Source organism: Folsomia candida, unplaced genomic scaffold (assembly GCF_002217175.1).
Source record: "Folsomia candida strain VU population unplaced genomic scaffold, ASM221717v1 Fcan01_Sc047, whole genome shotgun sequence".
NCBI classification, from domain to species: domain Eukaryota; kingdom Metazoa; phylum Arthropoda; class Collembola; order Entomobryomorpha; family Isotomidae; genus Folsomia; species Folsomia candida.
Window position 1 is genome coordinate 414,148 of NW_019091239.1, and position 18,727 is coordinate 432,874.

The following is an 18,727-nucleotide window of genomic DNA, read 5'->3' on the forward strand; positions in this document are numbered from 1 at the left end:
ATTTTTTAAATTATTGTTTTCCAAATTTGGACACATTTAATAATTAAGCTGCCAAATTTCTAAATTATTTATCTGAATAATAATTTCATAAAGTGGAATCGCATCTCAATTTTTGGTGCAGATTGGTTCGCAGGCGTACTCGCCTTTCCAGACGCAAACCTGCTTGAAAGGGTTGAAAACGAGCCTTTCTCCGGGTTTGTAGAAGGGGCAGACGTGCTTGATCGGGGTCCCGTTGGAGCACTGGTAGTACGACATGCAGTCGTACGGGTCAGCCAGGAGGTCACCGTTGTGCAGACATTGGACGTCACAAGGTGTCACTGCGCCGGAAGTGACGCGGAAAACCCAGGCGCCAGGAAGATTAATGTTGGTCGTGGAGGCGATTTTTAAGGCGTCATTGGAACAGGAGGTGGGCAGTTGGAAGCGCGTTTTGCCATCCGCGGCATCGAATCCGGCAACGGGAGGATGTTTGCCGCCGAGTCCTTAAAAATTAAAGAGATTTAGTGATCCATTTTTTATAAAAAAAATAATATTTCTCGATGTTTTTATGCTATTGTGCTAAGGTTTTCGAATTTGGGCAACGTTACGTACTAGATTGCTAGATCTTCAGAAATCAATTAATAATGCTAGTAATTTTTTTGAATTTATATATTTAAAGGGGTGCAAATTGTTTAAAATAGACCGACCTGTCTAATTTAATAAATACTATGTGTTCGTAATTTTGTAAACTTTAAAAATTTTAAAGCAAATTTTTATAATTTTACAATTGTTATAGATTGAGTAAATCTTATGAATTAAAATTTCTCAATTTTGCAAATTCTTGGAACAGATTTTGAAAGTTAAATTTATAATTTTTTAAGTATGTAAAAAAATAAATTATGTAAATTTTGGAATTTTATAAATTTTGTAATTTTATAATTTTTGTAAACTTCGTAGTTGTTTGAATTTAAAATTTTATACATTTTTAGAACTTTTGTTACAAAATCCTGTATTCTTTATAATTTTTCAAAATACTTAATTTTGTAGTTTTTGTAATGTTGCAAAAAACTGAGCTTGTAATTTTATAAACTTATTATTTTCATAAATTTAGTAAAAGCTTTGCATTCTAGATTTTAAAATTATGATGTTTTACGATTTCATATCTTTTTCGCCCTAAATAACTTCCTCACCTGTGCAAGCATCTCCTCCGTCACCGTACGCGTACGTGGGGGCTGCCGTCCACTGGATCTTTTTATACAAGAAGATCACATACGATTCCGTCTTCCCTCTGGCCAACACGGTTTGGAACGTGTTTCTCAAGGCAAGTCCTGGGCAGGAATCCGTGGGCGCCCCGGCATGGCAAAAGGGTAGGTCTGCCATGGTCATGATGAAGGCCCACTTGAGTCCTGTCGTCTGTCCGGGGAACCCTTTTTGCAGGAAGGCGTCAACCTTTCCAAGCGTGGCGGAATCGGCGGCTTCGCGATAAGTAATATTCCCGCCTAAACTCGTGTCAGGGTCGGCCCAAAACGGCGTAATCATCGGGACAGGGGCCGGACTACAAGACGGGATGTAGGTTGCGATACCTGCGGTAAATAATTATTCAAGTGGGAAGTCAATTATTCGCTGTCAAAAAAATCGTATCGTTAAAAGCATAAAATGGGAAAATAAAAATACAATTAAATTAGGAAATTTTGAGTATAAGATTGGCGTATATATTTAAGTTGGAAATAAACTAATAACGCGTTATTGTAATCCGCGGATTACAATTCGCAAAAATATCATTTCACGATCACAGAATTTTTTAAGATACTAATTTTTACGAAAAGGGGACGTTCACAAATTGTGCATCTCGATTTTCTAAACCCCTCTCCCCCTTTTGCACGTGTTACATTAGCACGATATCACTGAAGCCTTCTGAGACCCCCCTGCCCCTTGGCGCCTTACGTAATTTATAAACGGCCTTTTTTTAAAAAAATAACATTTTACAAAATTCTGTGATCGTGAAACGATATTTTTTAAATGAATTTTTCCATTATTAGGTAGTTCATTTCCAACTTTCCAAGCTAAATATGTACGCCAATCTTCTGTTCAAAATTTCCAAATTTAATTGTCTTCTTTAAGACTTCAATTACACTGGAATATTTAATTGATTTCAAATCCCTTCCTATCAAATAGGAAGGGATTTTTAACATTAAATAAATCAAAACTTTGTTAATTTCTCACCTTTCTTAAAAGAGATGCCTCCATTCGTGTTCAGGAAGAGGGAGGAGTACGTCACGTTGGAGAAGGTGAAGGGGTCCCCCTTCGTGAGGGCGATGGGGGCAAAGGCGTCGTCGACTTTGGCCAGGATGGCGTCCCCTTTGCCCAGGCCGAAGGGAATCAAGGAACCAAGTGGAAGACCGGAAGATCCTTCATGGAGGACGCTAAAATATGCAAAATTTTGAACATGAAAAAATTCAAATTTCAAATTATCGAAAAATATTGCCACGAACTTTGGAGGCTGAAAATAAAAAAATGTTGAGCCTGAACAAAGTAGGCCAAAAAAGTAACTAAAATTTTGCCAAAGTTTTAGTTAATTATGAATCCTCCCTTATTTGATTTATTACTTTATTTAAAAATCTTTGGAATTTTTAGCCTCCGAAGCTAAAAATAGTTATAAAATTTTTAACCTTAAATAAATTAAGGTTATAAATTTTCTAAAAAAAAAAATTGCCACTCAAAAAACAAAAAACTCAAAGCCTCACTCAAAGCCGAAAACTCAAAGTTATCAAAAAACTCAGAGCCTGACAAAATTAGGATTAAGAATTATCCAAAATTTAGCTTTGGGGGGTTCAGTAACTTTCGATCATGAAAATATTTGGGTTAAAAGGGCGTCCAAAAATTTTGCCACGGACTTGTAATGCTGAAAAATCCATAAATTTTGAGCATGAAATCAATTAGGATTAAAAACTATTGGAAAATTTTTCGGGTCAAAATTAACAATTTTGAATATAAAACAAATTAGAGCAAATAATTATTTCAATTTTGGCCAAGTTGGGAAAACAAAAAAACTTCGACATAAAAAACGATTTAAAATTATCAAAAAATTTTGCCACGAAGTTAAAAAACTAGAAAATTTTGGACATGAAAACTCAGAATTTCTTAAATTTAACTTACTGAGTATGACGTCGTTCCTCACCATAGTCTTCGGGTGATAGTGAGGGTAACTTCGCCACCACGTCGCGTGGAACAATTACAGGTGTGTAGTGGATTTGTCCAGTCGGGTTGGAGGAATATTGTCTACAAAAAATATATTTTCAAAATTCCATAGTTTCCATTTTATAAAAATTTCCTAAATGATTACTTACCCCAACTGGCCATTTGGCTGATATTGGTGAAGACCAACGCGAAGGAGGACGTGGAAGACGTTGGTCGCAAAGTCGGACCACATTTTTCAGCAAGTTTGCAAATTACTTCCGTTTGGCTGGAGAAGCGTTCGATTGAAAAGTGTGAATATAATGCAACATCTGCACTCATTTTATACCCAGAGTCAACCTAATTAAGAATAAACACTTCTTATTCATAGACCCTATTTTTTGACAATTTTGCAAATTTTAAGGAAAATTTTGTCAACAAGTTTGATAAGTGAGATTAACATCCTTAAATACCATTGATCCAGCAAATTTGCACGTGTTGAACTTTCCTAAAGAAATTGAAAATCAGCAAAAAAGAATGATTGGTTATTAAATTGGAAAACATTTTTACTAAGTTTTATACCAATTGATTCCATTTATTTAATTAACGGATATGTTCAATGCATGGCTTTCTTTCAACATATGGTTGGACTCTGTGAGCCTAATCTGCATAAATAATATTTACATAATATGTAAAAGGTTCTTGAACTTGAAGAGATTGTATTTTTCATTTCATGTAAGCATGTCCATTAATTAAGGGACCAGTCGTAAAGGATGTGGTCAATTTTTTTATAATTTTGATTATGCGTGATACATAAATATATGCAACAGATAAGTAAATACGAAGTGCCAACCATGAGATTTCTTGACCTCAATCCGACGCAAATCTGTCATATTCTTCATGCATGGTCCATAATTAATTAATATGTTGCACTACTGGCTTAAATGGAATTGATCCTCTTTCTTATTTATTGAGTGACTGGATTCTGTGCTTATTCACCAGTTAGCTGACGAGGAAAAGTGCAATAAGGTGAAATTGAGTAAGAATTATGCGATGAATTATAACCCCAACGCTGCACTCTTAAAAATGTGATGAAGTCACATATTTATACTTATCTTTAGTACAACATGTAACAACTTCCATCCGACTGGTAGTAAGTAATCTTATTCTGAGTGGTAAAATTTCCATTACCACAACATTATTAAACAGTAACACCCGTTATTACCACTTTTTTTAGTACATACTTGAAATCTTTTTATTCATTGTAGTATAAGTTGTATGTTGTTATTACCACTGCATGTACATAAGTACTCCGGTGAGTAATGATTTAATTTAAACCAGTTTGATGAGAATGTACATACATACGCATGTAGTCTGCACAATAACCTAACTACATACTTAAACATTGTTTCAGTAAATATATTTAATTCGCACACACATTTAATAGGACATGGTGCAAATGACTAAAAACATGTTGCAGACATCATCATCATAATCTAATAAGATCGATTTGGTCATTTGTCAAACTAGTTTTCCTACCTTCACCCGCATTTCCTTACACTCATCCGACTGTCACGATGGACGTCTCCCAACGTATGCGCCTCGATTTTGATCAAATTAGAGTGAAATTTAATTAACATGAAAACTGCAAATGACGCATGATGCATCATGCGTCGTTTGCAGTAGAAAGTATGGAATAAATTTTGAAAGTGTAGAATTTTTCGACTGCGAATCCTGCCCGCTGGTAGTTAGTTCCCTTAGCAAAGGTCCTACTAATTAGATCTGCAATCGAGTGACTCAAAATTAGAGTTTCCAGCGAGATGAGATGAAGCGAGATCGGCCTCATCTCAACTCACCTCAATACCTGATACATAAGATGAGATGAATGTGAGTTCTCAACTCATTTATAGGCCATCTTATATCATTCCAAACTCATCTTCTCATGAGTTCAGATGAGATGAACTCATCCCACTGGCATCCCGACTTAAAATCTGATCATGGTCAAAATGAACATGTTCAAGCCATGTGAGCATACGCTGGGAGATCTCCATTTGTCTGGTTTCATCAAAGCTACCCCTCTCAATGCTCATACATACGTCGTGTTTGAGGTATATTCACCGTAAATTAGTCTGGTTTGTTAAAAAAATCAAAAGATTATGTAGTAACCTCTTCGATGAAAACAACTGATAAATAAATCTTACGTAAATCGCAGTGGATAAACGGCTAGTAAACATTTGATACATAAGTACCTGTTAAATTCCTTATGGATAATTTGACTCTCATCAAATTGGCAACCTTTCCCAGTCGCTGGGAAACCTTTGTCTTGCAAGCATATTTAAACACTGATCATTCTTAAATAAAAAACACATCACATATGTACAGAATTGCCAAATCAGTAAACTACAAAACCCATATTTAGGCTTTGTTTTAGGTTGACTATTAACCTCGCACATTTTGCGATGTTTGTCACTAATTATGCAATTATTCTCATAGCTCTGGCGAATTTGGTGGTTTGTGACTTTAATACGCTCTCTGTGACACGGGGAGGTCGTGTAAGTATAAAATTGCAATTTAGTGATTTACATAACTTGTTAAGGAACTAGTTCCCGAATTTTGAACTTGTTTCACAGCAAATTCCTGCACCGAGTGGATGGTTAAGCTGCTACTATTGCAATGTGTATGTGAGTAGGGGCCAGAGTTCCGTAGGAGGTGGGGCCGGGTACTACCCGTGGAATCCAGGTTTCGGCCATCCCAGCCAAGCACAAGGGAACGGATGCCCAGAGGGATATCATTATAGTAGAGTGTTCAGACGGTGCATCAAGGATTTGTCCCAGCACCCTCCACCACAATGATTGACACTTTTGCATATTTAATTAAGTCATGTACATAGTCCGACCATAAGTTCCCGTGAATGCATTTCCGGTGATAAAGCCCAAAGTATTAGAGCTATCTGATAGAAATTTTTGTGGATGAACAAGGTATTAATCTTGTTTAGAAATCATAACTTCGTTTTCACAATTTCCTCCATGGGCTTGTACACAAGACATAAGTCGTGGCGAAAACTGCTCGATCGCGGCACGCACGGATTTCCAGGGAAAAGCGCCAGATCTTCAGTAAGTGCGACCTCAGCCCTTCCACACTTGGGTGAAATTTAGAGCATACTTGTACCTATAATTTTCACCACCAGTCATAATTTAGGGGATTAAGGTCTGCAGATACTGAGCACCGTTCTACGGATGAAAAAAAGTCATGAAAATTCGTCTGAAGCCAGTTTTGGACAATTTTGCACCTTGCGCAGGAACAGGGTCTTGTTGAAAGGTCCAATGTCGATTTTCGGAGGGTCCAGGGTTCAGGTTATTAACGTTTGGCTTTAGGACACTCTGAAAATAATTCTTGGCTTCAACTTGTACCCTTTGCGGTAAAAAACAGAGATTTCATTTCTCCAGCCAACTTGCTCCCATGCACACCACGGTGATGACTTCGTATTGACTTCCGCATACTTAAACGGATGTCAGACTTCTGTACAACAAATATCTGGCCTTTTTTCTATTAAATTTTTTGCCAACGGTGAAAAGTCTGAAATACTTTTTGCACGAAAATTGGCGCATACCACGATCAACCTGTGGCCGTCACGAGTTATGTCTTGTCTAATTGCCCGTGGACGAAATCTTGACAAAGAAGTTATGATTTCTAAACAATATTAATACCTTGTTAATCCATAAAAATTTCGAACAGATAGCTCTAATACTTTGGGATTTATTACCGGAAATGCATTCACGAGAACTTATGACCCCACTATGTATGTGTATGTACTATGTACATACCTACATACATAACTATCTAACAGATATTATCTGTAGACTTCAAGCGGAAAAAATTTATACTATGTAATTATTACCTATAAATAACGGAATTATGTAGTAACGACTGTAAGTAAATAAAGACATGTCCGGAAATAGATTATTCTGATGGATACGTTTTTAGTTCACAGTTACTACGAAGCGTCAAGGATCTGTCGTCCACAAATAATCCCAATTTGATGCATAAATATACAAGTTTACCTTATCATATGTGCGAAACACTCAACAAAATAATGCATACATATATATATATATGTAGGTATGTATGACCCAAAGTTTTTTTTTATGATTATCCAACCAAAAAGTCAAGTCTGTCATGAACTAATAATTAATTAGTAGGTAGGTAGGCATTCAAATTTCCGAATTAAATTTCAATTTATTATCAAAAATATAACATTTTACTGTACACAATTTTCACGGTTCTCGGCACGGTTGATTGCATGGGTAGTCCTCAAGTGGAACGCAGGCCCAGTCGACAGGGTGGAAGATCAGGCGATCGGTGTGGTTATAGAAGGGACACATGTGCTTGTACGATATCCAGTTGGAGCACACGTAGAAAGAGTGGCAGTCGTACGGGTCGGCAATTTGTTGACCGTCGTACCGACATTGAACTCGACATTTTACGCCGGAAAAGTCGATGAGAGGGATGTGAAAGTAGTATTGCCTGGAAAAATAAATATATAGCAAATAGTTTGAAAATTTTAATTTCAAGATTTTCCAATTACGGGGAAAGGTTCAATTTTAATCCCAAATGATAGCAACTTTAATATCGAGTAATCAATATCTGTGGGAATTAATACCATGCAGATTTCAAACAGTGTAGGATTTTACCAAAATTCTTACCCCAAATGATTGCTGGCTGAATCTTGGTCGTCGTGGAGGGCGACACGGAGAAGGACGTGGAACACACTGATTAAGAAATCGGACCTCATTTTTGGAAAATTTGCGAAAGAGGTAGTAATATTATTGCACGAAATGTGAGAATCCTTAACACGTCTTTTACGTACATACAAGCAAAAATAAAATGTGTAGTTAATATGTAAGCATTTTATATTCATTAAGATAATTATTTCGCAAACTTGCAAATTTTGCTTTAAACTTTGCAAACCAATTGGAAAACTAAAGGGATAAATGCTGCTGCTTATGTATTTAATTTTTGCTGAAACAGCAAATTTATTTATTATGCCAATTTATTTTACTTATGCTATACATATGTATGTATGTAATAAGTAATGAACGAAAGTGAAAATCAGAAATGCGTAAACAAGGACTGGATTATGCAATTGGCAAATATTTGTGCCAATTTTTATCCACTGTTTTACATGACACACAAATATCTATTTGGTAAACATTTTGCTATTTTTTAATTTGGAGTATGGAAAGGTTTGCAAGGAAAGTAGATTCTCGGATTTGAAACAATAATGCCCAATGAAACAACCAATTTTATTCCAAAATTTTAACCAATAATGTTTTGAGCCCAATCAAAATACAAATTTATTTTACACACCAAACAATAATTTTGTCATACAATTACATTTTTCATTCGACATATCTTTAATAATTAAGCTGCCAAAATTCTAAATTATTTATCTGAACAATAATTTCATAAAGTGGAATCGCATCTCAATTTTTGGTGCAGATTGGTTCGCAGGCGTATTTGTCTTTCCAGACGCAAACCTGCTTGAAAGGGTTGAAAACGAGCCTTTCTCCGGGTTTGTAGAAGGGGCAGACGTGCTTGATCGGGGTCCCGTTGGAGCACTGGTAGTACGAAGTGCAGTCGTAGGGATCGGCCAGGAGGTCACCGTTATGCAGACATCGGACGTCACAGGGCGTCACTGGGCCGGAAGTGACGCGGAAAACCCAGGCGCCAGGAAGATTAATGTTGGTCGTGGAGGCGATGTTTAATAACTTATCGGAGCAAGAGTTGGGCAGTTGGAAGCGGGTGAAACCGTCCGCCGCGTCAAATCCGGCGACGGGAGGATGCTTCCCGCCGAGTCCTAAAAAAATTAATGGTAGCATTCAATTTTTTAACCTTGAAAATTAATATTTCCAGTAAATTTTGAATTTTTTAAAATCGTTTTTTGTAACATTTTTCACGCTAAATGATGATTTTAAGGAATTAAAATCACATAAAATGTTTGTGTTTTTGATTTTCTTTAGAAGAAATTTTTTAAAGCCGAGCGACTAAATTTATTACTACTGGGGTAGGTTTTAAATAACTTTTGAATTTTTTAAAATGAATTTTGTCATTTCCTGAAGGTTGGAAAATTGAATTGATAATTTTTAACTTTTCTGGAGAAAACGAATAAAAAAAGTTTTCTAGTTATTTTTTTGTAAAGAATTGAATTTTGCAATTTTTTAATTTGGCAAACTTTCCAATTTCCTGAATTTTGAAGACTTAAATTTGATAAAATTTGTAATATATATCTTTTCTTTCCCTAAATTCAATAAATGCATGGTTCAGAACGTCAAATTTTTACAATTTTGCAAAGTTTTGCAATTTTGAAATAATTTGCTCACCCGTGCAAGGGTCTCCTCCGTCGTTGTAGGTGTACGTGGGGGCTGCCGTCCACTGGATCTTGTTGTACAAGAAGATCACGTAAGATTCCTCCTTCCCGCGAGCCAGCACGGTTTGGAACGTGTTTCGCAGGGCAAGTCCCGGGCAGGAATCCGTGTGCGCCTTGGCATTGCAGAACGGCAGGTCCGCCATGGTCATGATGAAGGCCCACTTGAGCCCCGTCGTCTGCCCGGGGAACCCTTTTTGCAGGAAGGCATCAATCTTTCCGAGCGTGGCGGAATCCGTGGCCTGGCGGTAAGTGATATTTCCGCCTAAACGGGTATCCACATCGGCCCAATACGGCGTGATCATCGGGGCTGGGGCCGGGCCACAGGATGGGATGAAGGATGCGATACCTGGAATGAAAAAAATATAATTAATTACATTGGGGTACGAGTTAGCATCGCAACATAATTTTTTAAATAGCGGATTAGATAAATAAGTGATTTGCAAGGTAGGAAATGAAGCTAATTTTTTTGATAAAAAAACAAATTTCCTGGATAACTTGCGAAATTGTTTTTTTTTGCTAACGATGCTCACTAGTAATGAGTATCCCCATTGACTAACAAAATGTATGGGGCTTTGATTTTGTAGAATTATCTATGTATGGCGAATTAAGATAATAACAAGTACTTACATATTTAGTTGATGTTTGAATCGTTGGAATATTCAATTTTAAGTAAATTTTGGTTGACGGAAAATACAAATTGTAAAGCGGAAATTTTGAACATAGAAAATGGGAAATATTAAGGAAAATTGAATTTGACAATCTTTAATTTATTACGAATCTCATTTCTTCAAAAGAGTTTATTTTTTACAAATAAATTGTTGAGGCAATTCACGCAGTTATTAATAATCTTATAAAATCCGTAATTTTTTTAATTTTGCAAGTTACAAGATTTTATAAATATTTCCAAGGAAAATTTGCTTAGAAATTTTTGTAAACTTATTTAATCAGATCAGTATTTTATAAAAGCTTGTAAAATTATTTTATAAAATTTACACAAATTGCAAATTACTGCGTGAATAGCCTCATAATTTTTTTATATTTTTCGCCATTTTTTGTAAAAGTGTTAAAACTTTATCAATTTTTCAGAATTTACTTTGACATAAAAATTATCTGTATTTACTAATTGTGAAAATTAACCGGATAATTAAACTACGAATTTTCGTGAAATCTCGTATAATTTTGACAAAATTATTTTTGTAAAATTATTTTACAAAACGCATGGATTTCACAAAGTTACAAAGGACACTTTGTTTTACTCACCTTTCGTAAAAGAGATGCCTCCATTCGTATTAATGAAGAGGGAGGAGTGCGTCGCGTTAGAGAAGATGAAGGGGTCCCCGTTCGTAAGGGTGATGGGGGCAAAAGCGTCGTCCGCTTTGGCCAGGATGGCGTCACCCTTGTCCAGACCGAAGGGAATTAAGGAATCCAGAGGAAGACCGGAGGATCCTTGACGCAAGGCAGAACCTCGGACGCTAAAAAAAATACAAAATTTTGAACTTAAAATAAATTAAATTAAAAATTATCTAAAAATATTGCTTCGAACTTTAGAGGCTAAAAAATAAAAAAATATGGACATAAAAAGAGTAGGATTAAAAATTAGCTAACATTTTGGTAAAATTTTCGTAAATTTTTAATCCTAATTTGTTTGACGTTCAAAATCTTGGAATTTGTTAATTTCCGAAATCAAGAAGTAAAAACAAGTTCCAAAATTTTTAACATGAAATAAATTAGGATAAAAATTATTTAAAAATATTGCCACGAACTTCGGGAGTTAAAAAATATTAAATTTTGAAAATCAAAATAAGAATAATCTTGAAAAAATCACCACTCCGTTGGTGAGCAAAATTCTGAAATTTTGAAAAATAATTTTTCGAAAATTTAAACATGACCACTTACTGGGTATAAAATGTTTCCGTGTCATAATTTCTGGGTTGCAGTGTTGGTGGCAACTTCCTGACCAGTTCGGGTGGGACAATTACTGGCGTGTAGTGCACATTTCCCGTCGAGTAATATTGCCTGCAAAAAATAGGAAATTTTCAAAATTTTATAATTTCCATTTCATCAAAATTTCAGAAATGATTACCCACCCCAACTGACCATTATTGGGCTGATATTGGTGAAGACCAACGCGAAGGAGGACGTGGAAGACGTTGGTCGCAAAATCGGACCACATTTTTTTGCAAATTTGCAAATTACTTCAGTTCGGCAGGAGATGAGTTCTTAAAGTGTGAATATAATGCAACATCTGCACCCATTTTATACCCAAAGTCAACACAGTTAAGAATAAACACTTCTTATTCATGGAGTTAATTTTTTCACAATTTTGCAAATTTTAGGGAAGATTTTGTCAACAAGTTTGATAACTAAATCAAGTGAGATTCACATCCTTAATTTCCATCGATGCAGCAAATTTGCACGTGTTAAACTTTCTTATGTAGCAATGAAAGAAATTGAAAATCAGCAAAAAAGATGGGTTGATTATTAAATTGCGAAACATTTTAGCAAATTTTTATCCTTATGCATCCTCCTCGACTCATGGACAGGATGCAACTGTGACTCTGTCTGTATAATCTGCATAAATAATATTTATGTAAGAGGCTCTTGAACTTGAAGATTGCATTTCGCTGCATGTCAACCTCAGTATTTGCACTAATTTAGGGACCACACGTGAAGAATGTGGTAAGTTTTCTCGTCATTTTGGCTATCTCCTTAGGGACGATACATATTACCAAAGATAAGCAAGACACGTTATGCATCTGCGATAAGATGCTTTAACCTCACCTCCACATCAATCCATCACATTCTTAATGCATGGTCTGCAATTAATTAATATTTAGCAGTGACTCGATTCTGTGCTTACTTATCAGTTTGCTGTCTTATGTTGAAAAGGCAAAGTGCATATTTTGGGGTAAGGGGCCGTCCATAAATTACGTAACGCGAGAGGGAGGGAGGCGTGGGGTCTAAGGTTCCAATGATATCGTGCCTATGCTACACATGTTAAAGGGGGAAGTGGGGGCCTAGAAAATCGCGATTTTAGCGTTACAAAATTTACGAACGACCCCTAAGATGCAATCGTGAGCATAACTGTGTATGTACAGTGGGTTCTCAAAAGTATTGGTGGTCCAGTTTGCGCTCGGTACCATGTACTATGTTTTTGCCAAGGGATAACCATAGATTAATTATTCAAGCGTTTTTTGAGGCCAAACTAATTGCCTAGAAAATACTTCAAGCAGAATTTGAATATCTGACCCCGTTCCGGGGAAATTGAGAAAAGAGTGCAAAAAAATCATAAAAAATTGTTGCAAAAGTATTGGTGGTGCCATATTTTTTTTAATCTGCAGGCCACGCATATATGAATTCTTATTAGTCATTCGTATTAGACTTTTTTATGTCCACTATGCTAGAAATCTATTAAAAACGATCGAAATAGGTGAGTTGAGCATCGCTGAGAAAACATTATCACTAGCATACATGAAGGATGTCCTGGACCTCAAAATTATGACCTTCTGACCTCACTTAAGCTTGGAAAAACTCAGAATGTCTTTAGACGGTACAAGACAACTGGTTCCGTGATCAGCAAAGCAAGACAATACCGTCCAAGGGCCACCGCATCACACATAGGTCGAAAAATGACCCATTATGGTAACGGCAACCCTATGGCTTGGGTCTCAGTGGTCACAAAAAAAATCCAGATAATACTGGATAGCAAAATTTAATAGTTGACTGAGTGTGGGAGGCTACCTGAAACAAATTTTCATTGAAGGAAGCCGATATCTCAATTTATGCATAGGTAGAAGAATGTATTTAAAATATATCAATGGACAAAAAATCATGCACCATGAGGGAATATGATTGCGACAAGATCCTGCTATCGGATAAAGATAAATTCCATTTTTTTGAATCAGTGGACATTGGAACCATCTGGAACAATCAGCTAAACAACATAGAATCGACTGCTCGAAAGTAAATGGTGACATTGATAGAGATAATCCATTATGTTTTACTTCCTAGCATGTTCGGAATCTAATATCGTCTATATTGGGACTAGATTCAGTGATGGGGTGGGGTGCATGCCGTCAAATAAAGTGGGGAACCTTAGTTTCTTTATTACCGCATTGAATCTTTACAATGTGTAATTCGTTACTTATTTTTGTGACATCTGAGACCCTTGCAAGACGGTTGTCGTTACCGATATAGGTTATTTTTCTACCTAGGTGTGGTTCTGCGGCTCTTGGACGGTATTTTCTTGCTTTGCTGATCACCGTACCAGTTGTCTGGTACCGTCTAAACACATTCTGAGTTTTCCGAAGGTTAAGTGAGGGCAGAGGGTCATAATTTTGAGGTCCAGGACATCCTGTGTGCATGCTGGCGATAAATTTTTCTCAGCGATGCTCAAGTCACGTATTTCGATCGTTTTTCATAGATTTGTTTTATAGTGGACATAAAAAAGCCTAATACGAATGATGAGACTAAGAATTCAAATGTGCGTGGCCTGCAGATTCAAAAAAATATGGCACCACCAATACTTTTGCAACAATTTTTCATCATGTTTCTGCACTCTTTTCTCAATTTCCCCCGAACGGGGTCAGATTTTCAAATTCTGTTTGAAGTATTTTCTAGCCCATTAGTTTGGCCTCAAAAAACGCTTGAAGAATTAATCTATGGTTATCCCTTGGCAAAAATATAGTACATGGTACCGAGCGCAAAATGGACCACCAATACTTTTGCGAACCCACTGTATGTACAGATGTTTAATTTAGTCCATACTCATTTGTGGATTAAACTATGGATACAAGATATAAATTTAATTCCGGTTCGGAGCATGAGTTAAAAAAGGTATTGAGCGACTAATCGTAATATCGTAATTTTTACCTACTCTGGGATGAAATTAAATGTGTGTATTCTTAGCACATCTTGCGTTTTGATAAACAAATTGCGTTTTCCTCGTTCTCAAAAGTGGACATATTTACTTGTGTACTTGGAACAAAATCAATGGGGGCATTTATTGCGAGTTTGCATCGCAAAATACAAAGAAAAAAAAGTTCGAAATTTAGAAAAGAATCAATGACCGCATCTCCAAGGCTAGTATTTGTTTCACAATTTTTTTTCACAAAATTATGTTGGGATATGAACATTCGAACTGTACGTAATGAGTACCCCCGATGTGACAATTTTTATCGTTACATATAGTCACATCTCTTGACCGGTTTCATGTACATATGTATATATCTATGTAAATATGTAGCTAAAGTAAATTTAAGATCATACATTTACATGCATGCATACATATGCGAATGTACTTATGTACGTACGTATGATTACCATTTATTAGCACACCACCGCGTGCATTAATGAACAATACTCTTAAACCACACTTCCAAAATACATACATAATTGTTTACATATTTGCATATGTACTTAGGATTAGGTATGCATCCAAGCATGATGATGCACATGGTCAGCAATGTCAATGCATGCTAACGTTTGGCAAGGCAGGTTGAGGAAAATGTAAATCTTTTTCGAGAATTTGGTCCTCCCAAAATAATGCATACATATGTAATTCGTGCAGAACGTATAATCTAGAACGTATGTATAACATTTCTTGTCAAAGATACACATATTTTATATAGACACATTTTCCGAAATGTTTAACTTGCGGATATTAATTTCAACCTTAATCATCTTCTTAATTATACTCCCATTGTGTTCCCCGGTGCTATTATGTTTCTCTCTTTTAAGAAAATTTGTTACACTTGTAGCAAAAATATTTAAGAGGGGGACGCTCGTCAAAATTGTGACGGGAGGAAGTACTTTACTAGGTAATTATGTACGTATATTTAATTTCTGCAATAAATATTGAGAGAGCTCACGTCAACGTACGTATGTAACAACGTACATAGGTACATAACCTTCGTAAATGGATTAGATTTCTAACAATTATATAAGCTTACAAACTTTTACGCACATTTTCAAGGAAAATTAACTTTTATGAAACTTAAAGCATTTTTTGTTAGTAAACAAAATTTCACCAAATATGTACTTCGCGTGTTTAATATTTGCATTTTCAGTTGAAATTAGGTTACGGCTAGGTATTTTTTTGCAAAAAATGTTTACGAAAATCTTTACAAACTCAACTCACGTCAAAATTATTTACATACGTAAACTTACAAGTTTAACATGCGTTAGTTACAATTTTAGTTACAAACTGAAGTCTCTCATTAATTTTGGAATAAATTTATGTACCCACCAGATCAGACACTAACCTTCACTCGGAATGCTATAACAATCGTCGCCATCGTGGAAATTGACCGGGAGAAAATTGACTTGTCCCGATTCAAGGGTGACTTTGAAACAAAAGTGTTGCATAAAAAGTACGAGTCTCAACTTCTCTACCCTGAACTGCAGTGTAAACTTGTGGAATGGTGGGGATATTACTTTTGGGAAAAATGCGACAATTTCGATGTGAACGATCACATAAAGTTTTTGAGAGGTTTGTAAATACATATGTAATGATAATGAAACACTGTTAGAAATTTGGTATTGTCTTGATCAGGAAGATATTCATTTCTCGGTATTAAAGTTGCTACTACCTGGTATTAAGATTACACAGGTCCGTTGAAATCTGTTACCGATATCATAAAAATACGAAGCTATTAGGGTATTACCACTTTTGCCGAGTTATACATGAATACTGCTTGGTATTATTTTAATACCACATTTCTAAGAATGTATGTATCGTATAAATTTAACCCATACAAACATAATTATTTTCAACTTTTTGAATTGTTCAAAATTTTCAAATTTTAGAACCTGATTTTTCCAAGGATAGCTCAGCAAATCCAGAAGATTTTAATAAACTAATCAACCACGTGACCCATGAACGAATCTGGGTCAAGGAGAAACCACTCTGGGAAATCTTAATTATGGAAAATGTCACCACGGAGAGAGCACGTGGACAAACGCTGCTGATTTTTAGATGCAGCCACGTTCTTTGTGATGGGATCTCGGTATTAAAAATGTCCTCCAATCTGTTCGAAACGGACGTTCCCGCTAACAAATCTGTGCCACAAGAATTTGATAACATTTCATCACAAATTTGGCTTCTGTTAAAAATTCCATATTTATTCGTTTCCTTCGTAAAAAATATTTCCAGTCACGTGAACCGCGTCCCGCCACCAAGTACGTTACATACAAATATTTACAACCCATGCAAAAAATTTCATAAACAAAAATTTCTAAATTTAGACAAAAGGTTACATGAAATTCCTGAAATATTCACCAAAACAATGGAGTCCATGCCGATGTCTGTGTTTAAAAGGATTAAAGACGCGTATGGCATAGATCACTTATCCCTTCTCCTCGCCGGGGTGGCATTCGCGATAAGACAAACTTATCTCGAACGAGGGCTTAAGGTTGATGACGAAATTAAAGCGGGATTCATTCAACCACTTCCGAGTCATCCGATGAAATTAAGGAATCATTTGTAAGTCGTTTCGTAAATCTCTCAAAAAGCATGGATGGGCGGCAAAAAAAGTTGTTTGTAACGCTTAGCTCAAACCCTCTCCATAACAGTTCGTAACGGAATTTCCGAAATCCTCCCATGCATTGAATATAATTTAAGATCCTCTAATTCCCTCTGAATCATTAACTTATTCACTTTATTGACAGCACTGCGGGATCAATCCTTCTTCCAATCGGAGAACCCGACTCGATCAAAAGATTGAAACTGATTTCCGCCCGAATTCGGAAATTTCGCTCGACACGTGTCTCAATATTTGCCGCATTCATTTACAAAATGATATACGCCCTACCACTCCCAATAGTTCGACAACTCTGGAAAAATCCACCCATTCAGACGCCCATAATGGTGAATAATATTTGTGGACCGTCACAAAAATATTATTTGTACGGGGATCAAGTTTCCATCCCGTTTATCGGGGTTAACATGGCTCGAACTCAAAATCGGGGTAAATGTTTTTTATGTACTGAGGGTATTCATGATTTCTTCATGTTCTTAGCATTTTTCGTATCGTTGAGTAAGTTATGAGGGGCAGAAGATTTTAGCAGCGGAGTAAGATTTTGTAGTAAAAAAATTCGGTATGGGGAACTTCCAGATATTACGTGATCAAATAGTAGGGTGAGTGATTTTGGGTCGCCTATCTTACACGTGTTAAACTTAAAATGTGTAGGATAGGTAAGGGGTGAGCGGGTGGTCTAAAAATAAGCGTTTTGTGGCGTAATATATGGACGTTCCTTTATTTGAATGTAGTCAGCTTCGACTTTCGGAGTTTGACCAAATCCGTTTAAAACGGAATTGAGGCGGGTATCCGGTTTTGTGGATGAATTATACATCCAAACCAAACTTGAATTTTTTGGGGAAATTATACATAAATTTCCACACCGAATAGGATGCGGTTCGGATGGATACTTTATCCAAAAATGGGACAACCGAGTTAACTCTGGTTTAAACAAAGTAAAAATTTGTTAATAGGTCTCGCGTACGATACTCGTTTTCACACCTACAACGGGACCGGACATCTCGGAGTGAGCGGATTTGAAGAATATTTTTCGAGCACAGCAGAAGCATCGAAATTTCTCGCTGATTGTTTCTCCGAATGGGAAAAGCTTTCCGGAATGGCGAATACTTTTGAAGTTTGATGTACACATAATTATCTAGTTTTGCTACTTTACATACATATTTATTAAGGGCTGAAAGCCCTTTATAAGATCGTTATGTCCGTCCGTCTGTCTGTCTGTCTGTCTGCCTGTCTGTCCGTCCGTAGCTCCGATAACTTTTGAACGGAAAGACATAGAGACTTGAAATTTTGAACGTAAACTCCTAACGTCAAGGGACAGGACGAGTTCGAAGATGGACACTGTGACATCGTCACCTGTGACGAAGACGTCGTCACAGTGACGAAAAAGTGTCACGTGTCAGTTTTGACAGGTGACACATCATTTTTAACTATTTTTCAACGTCGAATTCAATGGTGACCTCCATTTTGACCTCAGAGGTCATGTAAAGATTATAGGTCATATCTATGTCAATTTGAACTGAAATTTAACCCCGAATTCAATGGTGACCTCCATTTTGACCTCAGAGGTCATATAAAGGTCACAAAAAGGGTTATCGACTGTTAAATTTGACAC

General features: G+C 36.3%; 3 protein-coding genes and 1 long non-coding RNA gene across 4 annotated transcripts; 1 reads left to right on the forward strand and 3 right to left on the reverse strand.

Annotated features, from left to right (window-relative positions):
• Position 1: 1 nt before the first annotated feature.
• LOC110861914 (sushi, nidogen and EGF-like domain-containing protein 1) lies at positions 2-3,483 on the reverse strand. The gene is made up of 5 exons (XM_022111049.2): positions 3,324-3,483; positions 3,133-3,255; positions 2,200-2,399; positions 1,167-1,559; positions 2-479 (listed from the first exon to the last, which is right to left on the reverse strand). The coding sequence occupies exons 1-5, from the start codon at positions 3,404-3,406 to the stop codon at positions 106-108; spliced, it is 1,173 nt and encodes a 390-aa protein (XP_021966741.1). The 5' UTR covers positions 3,407-3,483; the 3' UTR covers positions 2-105.
• A 3,883-nt stretch (positions 3,484-7,366) lies between these two features.
• LOC110861971 lies at positions 7,367-8,125 on the reverse strand. The gene is made up of 2 exons (XR_002549123.2): positions 7,854-8,125; positions 7,367-7,674 (listed from the first exon to the last, which is right to left on the reverse strand). It is a non-coding gene; the product is annotated as an uncharacterized LOC110861971 (long non-coding RNA).
• A 306-nt stretch (positions 8,126-8,431) lies between these two features.
• LOC110861911 (sushi, nidogen and EGF-like domain-containing protein 1) lies at positions 8,432-11,823 on the reverse strand. Its single transcript, XM_022111045.2, has 5 exons — positions 11,665-11,823; positions 11,474-11,593; positions 10,838-11,049; positions 9,531-9,923; positions 8,432-9,007 (listed from the first exon to the last, which is right to left on the reverse strand). The coding sequence occupies exons 1-5, from the start codon at positions 11,748-11,750 to the stop codon at positions 8,634-8,636; spliced, it is 1,185 nt and encodes a 394-aa protein (XP_021966737.1). The 5' UTR covers positions 11,751-11,823; the 3' UTR covers positions 8,432-8,633.
• A 3,318-nt stretch (positions 11,824-15,141) lies between these two features.
• On the forward strand, positions 15,142-18,383 carry LOC118433315. Its single transcript, XM_035845117.1, has 6 exons — positions 15,142-15,396; positions 15,828-16,067; positions 16,385-16,756; positions 16,823-17,060; positions 17,246-17,544; positions 18,069-18,383. The coding sequence occupies exons 1-6, from the start codon at positions 15,222-15,224 to the stop codon at positions 18,233-18,235; spliced, it is 1,491 nt and encodes a 496-aa protein (XP_035701010.1). The 5' UTR covers positions 15,142-15,221; the 3' UTR covers positions 18,236-18,383.
• Positions 18,384-18,727: the final 344 nt, after the last annotated feature.